Raw genomic sequence first — 12,548 nt, 5'->3', positions numbered from 1 at the left:
CCGAGCCGGGGCAGCGCCTCATGCCCCGACGGCGGGAGCATCCCGAGGCTGACGGCGGCGGCCCCGGTGGAGCAGCGTCGCCGCGATGCCGTACCCTGAGCGCGCCCCGTCGGGGCGGGGCTCCGGGATCTGCGCTCCGACGGGGTGGCCGGAGCGGCCTCTCCCGTGTCGTGCCCCGCCGGGCCCCGGGGATGCGGCGCGCTCGGGAGCCCCATTGGCCGTTGCTAGGTGACGTGCGCCGCGCCCACGTGACTGGAGTTAAATGCCGCCTCGGCGGCGCGCGGCGCCGCAGAGCCCGTCCCGCTGGCGGCGGCGGGAGCGCGATGCCCGCCCGGCCCGGCCCGGCGGTGCGGCGCTGCGGAATGGCGCCGCGGCTCTGAGCGGCGTGCCCGGCGGGGACGGCGTGGGGCGGGCTGCCCCGGGCGGGCGGGGGCCGCGGGATGACCGGCGTCCCGCCGAGCCCGGCGCCGGACATGCACGCCGGCCGGCTCTCGGCCGGCGGCTACCAGCAACACGGCCTGCACAAGCCGCAGGAGTCCCCCACGCTGCCGGTCTCCACCGCCACCGACAGCAGCTACTACGCCAACCGGCCGCCCTACGGCCCGCCGGGGCCCTGCCCCTACGCGCCCGGCGCCGCCCCCTTCCCCGCCAAGCCGGGCTACGACCCTGGCTACGCGGCCGCGTACGGCTCCTTCGGGCCCTACGGCGCCGGGGCCTCTCCGGCCGCCAACGACTCCGGTACGTCGCGGCCCGGGGCTGGGGCTGGGGGGGGGAGCGGGTCGGCCGTCGGGGCGGGCGGGGCGCGGGCGCAGCTCCTCACGGCGCCGCTTCCGCCGAGCAGAGAAGGAGGAGTGCGAGCCCGAGGTGCGGATCGTCAACGGGAAGCCCAAGAAGGTCCGCAAGCCGCGCACCATCTACTCCAGCTTCCAGCTGGCGGCCCTGCAGCGCCGCTTCCAGAAGACGCAGTACCTGGCGCTGCCCGAGCGCGCCGAGCTGGCCGCCTCCCTCGGCCTCACCCAGACGCAGGTAGGGCTCAGCCGGCGCCGCTCGGCCCGACGTGGCGGCCGCGGGGCGCTTACGCCGCTCTCCCGCAGGTGAAGATCTGGTTCCAGAACCGGCGCTCCAAGTTCAAGAAGATGTGGAAGAGCGGCGAGCTGCCCGCCGAGCCGCCCCCGCGCCGCAGCGTTTCGCCACCTCCCCCTGCCTCGCCGCCCGCGTGGGACTTCGCCCCGCACCCTCGAGCGGGGAACGGCCCCGCCAGCCCCGGCCCCGCCGCCGCCTTCCTCGGCAGCTACGCCTGGTACCCGCCCGGCCCCGCGCCGCCCGCCGCACCCCTCCCGCAGCACCACCACGGTGGCGGCGGCGGCGGCATCTTTTAGGGGACCTCGGGTCATCCCCCTTTTATTTTTTTAAAGTCGATAGGTGCCTTTGCGGAAGACCTCATTCTGAAGTTGTGGACTGAACAACAACAACAATAACAAAAATAATAAAACGATTAAAAATAATAATAATTTTTATACGTAGGTTTAAAGCCGGAGCCTCCCGCCGTCCCGCAGGGGCGGCCCTCCCCGGTGTCCTCAGGCGGGATCGGACCGCGACGGAGCCCCCTCGGCTCGTGGCTCCCGGCGCGGTGCTGAGAGCCGTGACACCAAACAGACAAACAAAGGGTATTTTGGTTATTTATTATGGAAAACTTCAGCGCTCTTTCGTGTTTCTTTTACAACAGACAGAGATTATTTAAATAAATTATTGTTTCCGCGGTCCCGGCGCTCCGTTTCTTTGGGGATGGGGGCGGTCGGGGACGTCGTTCCGGGCCCGATGCTAACCTGGGGCAGAGCCTTTTCCCCCGGCCCCGACATCCCATCGCCACCGCACGAGCAGCCGAAGGGCGCCGGCCCCATCCCGTACCCAGCTCCCGTCCGCCGAGCGCTCCCTGACCCGCAGCCCCGCGGCGCGGCCGTGAGTCGTTCCCGATGGGAGCGTCCCCGACCGTGCGCTGCGCAGCGCTGCTGGGAGCCTCGGAGAGGGCCCTTAGGGGTGGGGGCAGGGAGGGGCGGAGGACCAGGAAAAGGGAGGGGGAGAGGGACGGCTGCGAGGGAGGGGAGAGCGGGAGAAACAAAGGGGGCCGCTCCCGCGGGGACGCGGGCAGGGAGGGAAACGGCGGGGACCGGGCTCCCCCCGGGACACGGACCCGCGTGGCGGGGAGCACCCCGGTGACGAGCGGCTTCGCACCGCGCGGCGGGAGGGCGGCGTGGGACGGGCAGAGCAGGCGGGGCCGCCTCCCTTCCCCGCGCTCTTCGGTCCTGTTCTCCACGTCCCGCTCCGCCGTCGGGGGCCGGCACGGCGCGCAGCGGCTGTCCTCCGCGCATCCCTTCTCCCGCTCCTCGCTCCACCACTTTGCCCTTTATTGAGCAGCCCCCGAGCACCCCTAGCACGCGACCCGGAGCCCACTCGGGATGGCGGTGCTCCCCGCATCCGCGTCCTCAGATCCGAGGGAACGGGGTGGTCTGAGCCGGAAAGCGGGACCACGGAGAACGGGACAAAGCTCCCTGTGCGGCCCCGCCGCGCTGCCCCGGCTCCCGCCCCGGGAGGGGTCCGTGGGGCTCTTCTCGGCGCCGCCCCCCTTCCCCTTCCCCTCCCCACCCCATCCCTCCGTCGGGCCCCGTCGAGGGGCTGCGGGTGTCGGCGGCTCTCGGCGGGTGGGCGCCGCGTTCGTGTGCCCCGGTGAAGAGCAGAGCCCGAGAAATTCAATTAGAGCGGCTCTGGCGAAAGGAGTTATTTGAGGCATGAATGTCTCCCCTAAAGCCGCAGCAATCATGTGGCATTAGGCACTTCCGGAATCCTATAGCCAACTTGAAAAATCCCAGACCCCTTTTTTCCCTAATTTTTACTCTGATCTGTAATTTTATCCACATTTGCACCAGTTTGAGCATTCTGGCTCTCCCATCTGAAAGCCTGCAATTACTATATAATTCTTCGCAATTTCACATGTCCTAATATGGACTGTAATTTTTGCGCAAGACAATTTCCTGCTATTTCAAGCATCAACATTGTCAAAGTTGTATGTACATAATAAATGGGAATATCAATGCATAGTTTTTAGCATAACATCTTGACTCCTCGATAATTATATCCGTTCGGAGCCTACGCAGAATTAGCCTGAATTGCATGGTAACTGCCGCTGCTTTAAAATTTTTAAAAATTACTCATAATTTTCCCAAAGATTACCAAGATCTCGAGTGCACAATGTCATCAGCGTAATGAAGAGTAAACATTTATGCTAATAATCTGCAATTTTTTTCATCAGCTATAAAGACAGAGGCTATATAGCAGAAAATTTCAGTCATATTCTGCGAGAGCGGAGCTGCAAAAAGGCTCCGCTCCCCGAGCGCGTTCTGCTCCGCGGATCTCAGCCCACGCCGCCCTCCCAGGACGCGATCCCCGCGCTCGGCTGCTCCTTTCCCCCCTTCTCTCCCTCCGCAGCCCTCCGCCCGGCTCTCCCCTCCGCACCCCGCAGCCCGACCCGCGCTCAGCTCCCGCCGGCGCCTCGGTGCGCCGCGCCCGGAGCCCGGAGAGCCCGGGGAGCCCGGAGAGAGAGCCGCCGCCGCCCCGGGGCCAGGTGAGTGTGCGCCGAGCGGTGCGGGGACACCGCCGCGGAGGGGCCGGGGCCGAGCCGGGGGCTCCGCCGCGGGGTCGGGGGCTGCGGTCCCGGCCGCGCTCGGGGGTTGCGGCGATGCGGGGGGGGGGGACGGTGGGGGGGCACCGAGCCCCTTTCCCCTGGAAGATGCGGGGGCAGCGCAGGGCCGCTTTCCCCCCTCTTCGGCGGAGGGGTGCGGGGGCTCGAACTCTCCGACTATTTGCGGTTTCAGGGCCGCTCTGCGCTTTGCCGTCGGATTGACACCGCAGCCACTCGCGGGGCTTCGCGGGGACACTCCAAAAGGATTTTTTTGATTTTGATGTGGTTTTTTTGTTGGTTTTTTTTTTTTTTCTTTTCGGGTGGAAGATCTGAAAGAGGTATCCGTTGTTTGGCAGTGCCGCTCAGTCCGTCTTCATTACTTCAACATTGTGCATTTGCTAATTTGGAAGCCCCTTCCCATTGACAGCGCTGCTCCATACACCTGCAAGCAATTTGCAGCGCCGAATTGCGGGATGGCAGCTCGCACCTACCGCTTTTTTTTTTTTTTTCCTTCGCTTTTCTCAATGCGCAGCAAATTTGGCTTTCAGTGCGTTATCTCTTTTGTTAATGCAAAAAGATTCCCTGGGCGAAAAAATTGCTCATAATTACCAGAGAGATGGGGAAACTGCATTAGAATAAATAAACCTGAAATTACTGTAATTATGTTGTGTTTGATGGGCTCGGCTTGTAATCAAGAAGAGAATACAGTGAAATGATGCTGACCCTCTTGGGTTTGCAGCTGTACGCGCACTTTGGGGTCTTTTTTCGCAGAAAAGAGTCATTTTGATCATCATTAAGCTGTGTGTAACCTATTTCCGAAGTGTTTGAAAATGAGGGGCGCTTTTTTTTTTTTTCTTTTTATTTTCCCCGACGAGGGAAAAAATAGATCTCCAAATTACGCTTCGCCACTCGCAGCCCCATCCGCGGGGCTGTGCGCGCGGGGCGACGGCTGTTAAAGGGACAATGCTGGAAACAGGGGCTTAATCATTGTAATGAGGTATTGTCTCAATATAAGCACCTTCGGATTGTTCCGAGTTTAATTAATATCCTCATTATGAGTACCTCCGAATCACATATGTGACGAGCCCCTCGTCGGCGACAAGGCAGAATTAACGAGGCCCGGGTTGAGATTCGAGCTTCTCAGTGGACAATGAGAATAGACTCCAACTCCGGACACAGCTCCTCGTTTCTGTGCTTGCGCCGTAATCGTGCCGTTGGGCCATCAGCCGGCGGCCCCTGCGCGCTGTCCCGACCCCTCTCCGAGCTCTGCGCGGGGACCGGCGCGGGTCAGCTGGCACTGCGCGGCCGTGGGCTTTGGCCGCAGCTCCCGGTCCCGGTGCGCGATGCTCCGGCGAAGAGTTCTCAGGGCCGAGCCGGGCCGCGCCGCGTGTGCGCGCTGGGAATGGGCGCGAGCACGAAGTCCCGAAGCCCCGAAGCCCGGAGCTGCCCGTGGGGCGCTCGGTGGGCACCCGTCGGGCGCAACGGAGACCTTTCGGGCCGCGCAGCGAGACATGGACCACGCGGAGCTCTTTTTCCAAACCATAATTTTACTGTCTCAAAGAAACTTTATAACTTATGTACAAAGGTTTTGTGGGTTTTTTTTTTCGTTTTTTCCTTTCTTTTCCTTCCCCAAATACAAAGCAATAAGTTAACATTCTCAATATAAAACTAAACTTTGACATATAGACACGAAACACAGCTGAGCTCAGGTATCACATCTTCCGAAGGTCACAAGAAAATGGCAAATCTCCGTACACAAAGCGTCATGTCGTACAGCCACACGAAACGGAAATCGGAATTAAAAAAAGAAAAAAAAAAGAAAGAAAGAAAAAAAAAGAAAAAAAAAGCTAAATTTGTGCAACATGTTTACAGAACAATAAGGATTAAGAATCAAATATGTACAGCGGGAGGTGCCGCGCGCCGGGACGGGCACCGCACCGCAGGGGCGAGGGGTTGAGGGGTTCGCGGTGCCCCCTCCGCCTCCACGCCGGGTCCCCCCAGCGCTTCGCGGGGCCGCTCCGGGCCGGGGGCGATGGGCGCCCGTCTCTTTGTTCGGCGCGGGGCGGTGCGCGGCGTTGGGGCCGGGGCTCTCCACAGCAGCGAAGTAGAAAAGTGATGGGAAAAGTTACAAAGCGCGTCCTTCCGTGCGGCGTTTCGGTTTTCTTTTTTGTTTGTTTTTGTTTTTGTTTTTTTTTTTGCTCGGTTTTCGGACGGGGTAACGGCGCCGGGCGCTTTTGCTGGAACTGCGTGTCCCGCGGGCGGCTGCGCCCGGCGCGCCTCAGTGGTAATTCAGTCAATAAATAAAATCCCTTTCTTCCCCTTCGACAACAACAACAAAAAAAAATATACAGATGGACGGGGAAAGAGACAGGAAACGCAGAGGGGAAAAAGCTCGGGACGCGGTACGGCCGCAGCCGTGACCCAGATCCCACACGCACACAGACAGAGGGGCGGCCCCGATTGTCCCCCGGCCGCGCTCCGTCAGCTGCCGCCGGCGGGGACGCGCCGCGTCGCATCTGTGCCCCGAGCGGGAGGGCCCGGCCGGCTGCTGGCGCGCCTTTGTCCTCTTCCCCTTCTTCCTCTCTCGTTTTTTTTTTTTGTTTGTTTTTGTTTTGTTTTGTTTTTTTCCTTTTTATTTTACTTACTTTTTTTTTTTACTTTTTTTTTTTTTTTTTGTCCGTGATAATTTGATTTTTTTTTTCCGACTAGCGGCGGGGAAAAACGTGTTGGGGCTCACATGAGCTGCGGCTGCTGCATAGCTTCTTGGTGGGCCGAGGGGTACCACGACGTGTAGCTGGGGATGTAGGTGCCGGCGCTGCCCGAGGACGCCTTCCCGGAGGCGGAGGAGGTGTTCCACACGGCGGGCACCGGGGGAGAACCGCCGGACAGGGCCCGGCCGTTGCTCAGGGCGCTACTCTCCAGGGCCGCCCCTCCCTGCTTCATCAGCTTCTTGAATTTGGATCGCTTGTTCTGGAACCAGATCTTCACCTGCAACGGCAGCGCGGCACGGCTCAGCGCGGCCCGGCCGGGCCCTCATCCCCCCACCCCCGCCCGCCCCGACGGCCCCCGCCTGCCCTCGCCCCGCAGTCCCCACGCACCCCGGCCGTCCCCGCGCCGTGTCCCGCTCCCCCCGGCCTCGGCCCCCCCCACCCCCCCGCCGACCCCATCCCGGCCGGTTCCGGCCTCGCAGACGGGACGGGCGCTCCGCGGTGCGCGGCTCTGGTACGCGCGGCCCCGCCGGGCCGGGCCCGGGGCCACGGGGAGCAGATGGGCCGTACCTGAGTCTGGGTGAGTCCCAGAGAGGCCGCGAGCTCGGCTCTCTCGGGCAGGGCCAGGTACTGGGTTTGCTGGAACCTCCTGTTCAGAGCCTGCAGCTGCAAACTGGAATAAATAGTCCTGGGTTTGCGGATTTTTTTCCCTTTCCCATTAAAGCGAACTTCCCCTCCTTCTACCACAGTGCTTTTCTCCGATTCGGCCCCTACAACCACAAACGGTGCACAGTAAATAACAGTGATAGCAGCGAGAGAACAGCAGTAACGGCGACAGCGACGGTAACAGCGCAGCGCTCACGGCGATGGGGCGGCGGAGCGCGGCAGCGCCAACAAAGGCTCCGCGCGGCGGTGGCAGCCCCGGCTCCATCCCAGCAAAGTTTGCTATTTTTACCGGCTGCAGTCGAGGTTTAATTACCCTTAATTGCGTACATTGTTTATAGCGCTACGCAATAAATAATGACGGGGACCGCTCCGCGCGCAGCTGGGCTGGGTCCGCTCCCGCTCGGCGTCCGCTCCCCGCGGCCCCGGCCCCGCCCGGCTCACATACAGCGCTCCGCGATGCCGCCTCGCTCCCCCCCCGGCGGATCTGCTTCGTTCCGCGCCCCCCGCCCCCGGCACCTACCTGTCTCCTCCAGCCGGGGCTGGGCCAGGCCGGAGCTGTTGGGGTAGGGCTGCACTGAACTGATGTAGGGGTTGCCGGAGTGGCTGCTCACCGAGTTCACATAGGGGTAGCCCAGCGGTCGGGAGAAGGACGAAGCTGTGCTGTACGCGCTGTCGGGCTGCGAGTGGCCCGCGGAGTGTAAACAGTGCATGGAATAGTGTCCGTGGGACATGGGAGAAGGAGACATTTGCTGGCCGGGCGGCCCGAACTCCATAAAGACGGCCTTCCCCGAGACGGGGCTGTTTAGACTCTCAGGCATGGTGGTCATGGTCATTTCTCGCCGCTGGGTCTGTGTGTGTGCTCTCTCTTCAGCGTGCCTTTTGGGGGTCTGTTGTGTTTCTCAGGACGGGAAAGAACCCAATTTAAGCGGAACAGGGTTTTCACTTTCCATTCATAAGAAAATGGAGTTTGTCTCTTTGAAAAGTCTGAGCGTGATGCCGCTCATCTACACAAACTCGCCTAAAAGCTTTGACTCAGCCGAGCCGATGAATATTCATGAGCCGGCGGAGCTGATTGGTTCCCCGTCTTGCATAATCGCTTTGGATTGGTCCGAGGCACTCGGGGCTCGCCCGGACCCCGGTGAGCGCGGAGAGCCGCGCTGGCAGCGCCGCGCCTCACGGCCGCACGCCCCGACGGCACCGCTCGACGGCCGGGAGCTGCCGCGGCCGGGGCCCAGGACCCGGGACCGGGAGGCATCGCCCCCGGCGCGGAGAGGAGCGCGGGGACGGCCCCGAGGCGCACTGGAGCCGCTCCGGCCGCGGGCAGAGCCGCGCACGTCGCGCCGGTGCCCGCTCCCCGCTCGGGGTTCCGCCCGCCCTCGGGCCGCGCCCGCCCGGGCACCGCTCCTAACGCCAGGGGGGGTGGGGAGATAGGAACCCAGCGCGGGGGAACGCGGCTCGCCCCGCTCGGTCCGACGCGCGATTGAGCTGAGCACGCAAACTTCCGCGTGCGTGAGCAGGGAGCGAGGTGGGACTTGGGAGATCCTCCCCAGAAAGCCCGCGATGAATCCCAAATTACTTTGTTGGATAATTAGAAAGTGTCGGTAATTATTTCTTTCATAATTCAGCGGTGTGACTGTAACAGGAAAATGATCCCGCGAAAGTTCACACGTGCAGATGTATTCGTTACCGACTCATTTGATTAAATGCTAGTCTCAAGTGCTCGGCTCCCAGCTGAAGGCGGCCCCATTAGCATAACACTGATGTTTAATTTTCATACGCATAATTAGCCGTATATTGAACGCTAATAGCAACACACGGCCTCCCAGCGCTGAGCACCGGGCTGTGAGCCGGCCCGGCTGAACCTCCCCGCGCACCGGGGCCGTCGGGGCGCGCAGTGAGCGGGACCCGGGTGCCCGCGGTCAGACACAGCCGGGCAGAGGGAGACACCGGAGAAGGCTCCGTTCCCAGCTCACACAGTCGTGCCGAGGGCCGCGGTGCCGGGGCTGGGACCGAGCGGGAGCGGGGCCCATAGCACAGCCCCGGCTCTGCCGGTGCTGGCTTCGCAGAGCTGACATGAGCGTGCCCCAATCTCTGCTCCGTTTCTATTTATTTATTTATTTATTTATTTATTCATTAGTGGCTCTGTCGGTTTTAATTGCCCATTTCATAACGCCTCTTTTACAACCTCCTCCCTCCTTTTATGTTTTGTTTTGTTTTGTTTTGTTTTGCATGCAATGCGTACGGTTCATTCCCATCACCTCGCTGCGGACCGGTGCCGAGCGGCAGCAGCGCGGCCCCACGCGGACCCTCCCGGCCACGTAAGTGACCGCCCGGGCCGGGGCCGCGGCTCGGCGCCGTGGGGGAGGCGGGGTGGGAACGGACTGGGACGGGACCGACGTGACGGACGGGACGATGCAGCAGCGGCACCGGGGGAGGCGGGCACGGCGGCTCTCGCCTTCCAGAGCAGAGAGCACGCAGTGGAATCTCGGTGCGACTGTGAAACGTGTTGGATGCACCGTCTATTTTTAGAGGTTTTAAGGTCTTGCAAGCTAATCTAAGAGGCGATCGAGCTGAAAGGCTGCCCTGTGCTACTAGGAAGGGGCTGGGGGCTGGTCCTGCTTCTTAAAAAGATGCTGTTAGAAACGATTAGAGCTGACAGCTCGCTGTACCCCAGTAAAAACAAACGGATCAGGGAGCGAGAATCAGCGGCCGTCCCGCCCAGCCTGCCCTGGCCCGGCCTGCCCCAGCAGCGGCCCCGCACGGCCGCTCCGTCGGGCCGGTTCCGAGGCGCTCGGAGCGAAGCAAACCCTCCCCCGGGCAGAACCGCTCCGTCGCTGCCGAGCGCTCCCGGCGCAGAGTGCCCCGTTATGCACCGTGCGCGGAGCGGAGCTGCGGTTGTCCATCTCCAGAGCAGCGCACGTCGCGTCTCGTTTTTAATCCTTTCTTGTGCGGCGCAGAGAGAAATGGGTCGGGGCAGGAAGGGGAGAGCTGCTGGAGAACTGCGGGGAAGGTGCCGCAGCCTGTGCTCCCCCCCCCCCCCCTCCCCCCCCCGCCATGCCCGCAAACTTTTCTTTTCGTCCCGGCAGAAGTTTCAGCCCCATTCAGGGGCGCTGAGGGCACAGCGGCCGCACTTTCCTTGCTAGGGGATCTCTGCGCTGCTCCGCCGCGGTGCGCGGCCACGTCCTCCGCGTGTCCCGCACAGGACTCTGCCCCTCTCTCCCAGATCCGGACCCTTCCCCCCGCAGACTGAGGCTGAGCCGCTGCTGCCGCAAACCAAGAGGCTTTTATTCAACACTCCCCGGGTACCCCGGAGCTTACCCCCGGGCCGCGTCCTGCGTCCCCGGCGGCTCCCAGTGCCCCCAGAACCACCCGGAGCTCGGTGTTGCCCCTGCGGGGCCGGGGATGCACAAAACACACCGAGCCCTCTGCTCCCCGCTGTGTCCTTAGGCTTCTCCCGGCACCTTAGAGAGGATTTCTACTCCCTCAGAAGTAATGACGACGGTGTGCTCGAACTGCGCTGATCTGCAATGCACAGCGAGCGGTTAACGGGGCAGCGCGGCCCCAGCACGCCCGTAGGACTCACCCGCGGGTTTCGGCTGCCAGCGCTCAGCTCCGCCGCTCGGGAAACAACAAAATCGGGCACCTTTTATTGTCTACCGAAATTGCGGTCCATTTGTCCTTCAGAATCTTAAATTCGGGGGAGCCCTCCATTATTATTGGCTCTGGAACAAGAAAAAAACGCCTGAAGTGGGGGGGCCGGCGGCAGCTCCCACCAGCGCTCTGCACTGTGCTGCCCCACCGGGCCCACACCGGGGGGGGGTGGGGGGGGGAGCACGGAGCTCTGCGGTGCAGGGAAGGTGTCTGCTTCACTTTCGTGACAGCAGGGAATTTTATTCGAGCTTTCATTAAGCCTCCGCGGTAACAATCAGAGCACCAATCACGCCTATAAATAGCGGATAGTTCAAACTATCTGGATTTTTTTCAAACGGACTTAAAACGTTCAATTAAATCAGCCAAACAACGACCTTCTGATTCCACTCTAATTGCCGCGTCGGGAGGAAGGGGCTTCCACACCGTGGCACCCGCACTGCACTCTGTGCACCCGCGTTGTGGAGCGGCTCTCACGGCCCCTGCGCGGCCGGCCCGGCCCGGAGCAGCCCTGCTGGCAGCGGGGCAGAGCTGTGCTCAGCTGGCTGCACACACCCGCAGGTCCCCTGCTTAATAAGATCTACGTTCAGATTTTTCCTTTCCAAATTCGTGCCACTCGGAGGCTGTGTCTCCCAACTGATCGCACAGTGCATTTTTTAGAAGGATATTTTAATCTCTTTCCCGAGGGGCCAGTGTCGCTGCCGTCCCCATTTCGGAAGGGACATTTCTATACTCGGATAAAGAAACGGCACAGAGCTGGGTTGTTGTGTGTGTGCTTTTTTAAAGACAAACACAGAATACATTTACTAACCTATTGTGAACGCCATTCCCTCCTCCATTAACAAATCACTGTCATTGGCTGGAAAAGAAAATAAAAACGCTTTTATAGTTGTTGTCTCTTTTCACCTTTTTTTTTTTTTTTTTTTGGTAACAGCGCCCAGCACTCGGTTGCAGAACCTGTTCCAGCTCTCAGGTGCCGTGACCCAACACCCAACACTCAAGCACCCGTTCTCATTGCCCCCGTCGCCCGTCCCGCCATCCCTCCGGCCCCACCGGGGTTTTTCCACTCCCGCCGCTGTTTTTCCTCCCAGCCTCCACAGCTCCTTGGAACCGGGACACATCCAGGAGGATCTCCCGCAGAGCATCTCCCCGTGGGATCGGGGCTGCCATCCCGGGCTCTGACTGTCCCTCCACCCTTGGAGCCCTCTCAGCAGGAGGAGACGTTGTGGCCGCTTACCGTGGTGCCACACCTCGGGGTGCCCATGGAAATACGACCCGATGCCGTGGCCGACAAAGAAGGGGCATACCTGGAAGCCACCCCGCTGTGCCACAGAGCTGCAGGGCAAAGAGGACACCGTTAGGGAGCACGGCCTGGCCCCACCACATGTTCTTACTGCCACCAGCAGCACCCAGCGCAGGGCCGCTGCTGGCCCTGAAAGAGAGCAGCCATCACATAACCATCAGTAGGTTTCAGAGTGAATGGGCCTGGCCGGGCAGGGCACCGGGCAGGGCACAGTGCAGCACATCTCCTGCTGCCTGCAGTGCCCTGCTGCATACACCTGCACCGCTGGGGAGGGAAACTCTGAGCTGTGCCCTTCTGAAATACTGCAAACATCCAGTACCAAAATGTACTGCAACTCCAGAAAATCTCTCCATGCTGTAATGAACAATGTATTTCTACTGGACCCATCAGCATAGTCCCCAAACCAAATCATCGTAATTATGGCACTTCAGTTCTGCTGGGAAGATCTGTCTGGTCCTTCACATCCTCTCAAAAAGAGCATCTCACAGAGAGACAGACGTCTTGTCTGCAGGAACAGAACAGAGCCTGGCTCTGAGCCTTGTCAGGA

At 61.4% G+C, this 12,548-nt stretch overlaps 3 protein-coding genes across 5 annotated transcripts in view; 1 reads left to right on the top strand and 2 right to left on the bottom strand.

The window, feature by feature from the left end:
- The first annotated feature begins 440 nt into the window (after nucleotides 1-440).
- On the top strand, nucleotides 441-1,746 carry DLX2 (distal-less homeobox 2). Its single transcript, XM_065750622.1, has 3 exons — nucleotides 441-738; nucleotides 842-1,026; nucleotides 1,095-1,746. The coding sequence occupies exons 1-3, from the start codon at nucleotides 441-443 to the stop codon at nucleotides 1,377-1,379; spliced, it is 768 nt and encodes a 255-aa protein (XP_065606694.1). The 3' UTR covers nucleotides 1,380-1,746.
- Nucleotides 1,747-6,373: 4,627 nt separating this feature from the next.
- DLX1 (distal-less homeobox 1) lies at nucleotides 6,374-8,171 on the bottom strand. 2 transcript variants are annotated; one of them, XM_065750470.1, is made up of 3 exons: nucleotides 7,571-8,171; nucleotides 6,955-7,154; nucleotides 6,374-6,664 (listed from the first exon to the last, which is right to left on the bottom strand). In XM_065750470.1, the coding sequence occupies exons 1-3, from the start codon at nucleotides 7,881-7,883 to the stop codon at nucleotides 6,410-6,412; spliced, it is 768 nt and encodes a 255-aa protein (XP_065606542.1). In that variant the 5' UTR covers nucleotides 7,884-8,171; the 3' UTR covers nucleotides 6,374-6,409. The 2 variants fall into 2 exon arrangements, with proteins under 2 accessions (XP_065606542.1, XP_065606543.1); XM_065750471.1 differs by lacking the exon at nucleotides 6,955-7,154 and having other exon boundaries at nucleotides 6,504-6,664.
- Nucleotides 8,172-10,322: 2,151 nt separating this feature from the next.
- The window catches only part of METAP1D (methionyl aminopeptidase type 1D, mitochondrial), a 41,863-nt gene continuing 39,637 nt past the window's right edge, over nucleotides 10,323-12,548 (bottom strand). The window contains exons 7-10 of one of the 2 annotated variants that reach the window (XM_065751172.1): nucleotides 11,936-12,033; nucleotides 11,510-11,557; nucleotides 10,694-10,772; nucleotides 10,323-10,572 (exon numbers count right to left, since the gene is read on the bottom strand). In XM_065751172.1, coding sequence (XP_065607244.1) covers nucleotides 10,494-10,572; nucleotides 10,694-10,772; nucleotides 11,510-11,557; nucleotides 11,936-12,033 — 304 coding nt within the window. In that variant the 3' untranslated portion in view covers nucleotides 10,323-10,493. Of the gene's footprint in view, nucleotides 10,573-10,633; nucleotides 10,773-11,509; nucleotides 11,558-11,935; nucleotides 12,034-12,548 lie in introns of both variants that reach the window. The other variant, XM_065751173.1, reaches the window with a different exon arrangement.

Source organism: Cyrtonyx montezumae, unplaced genomic scaffold (assembly GCF_038088225.1).
Source record: "Cyrtonyx montezumae isolate F1298 unplaced genomic scaffold, pur_monq_1.0 scaffold_7, whole genome shotgun sequence".
Classification (NCBI taxonomy): domain Eukaryota; kingdom Metazoa; phylum Chordata; class Aves; order Galliformes; family Odontophoridae; genus Cyrtonyx; species Cyrtonyx montezumae.
The sequence above is the reverse complement of the archived record's forward strand: the minus strand, read 5'-3'. Positions and strand labels throughout refer to the sequence as shown.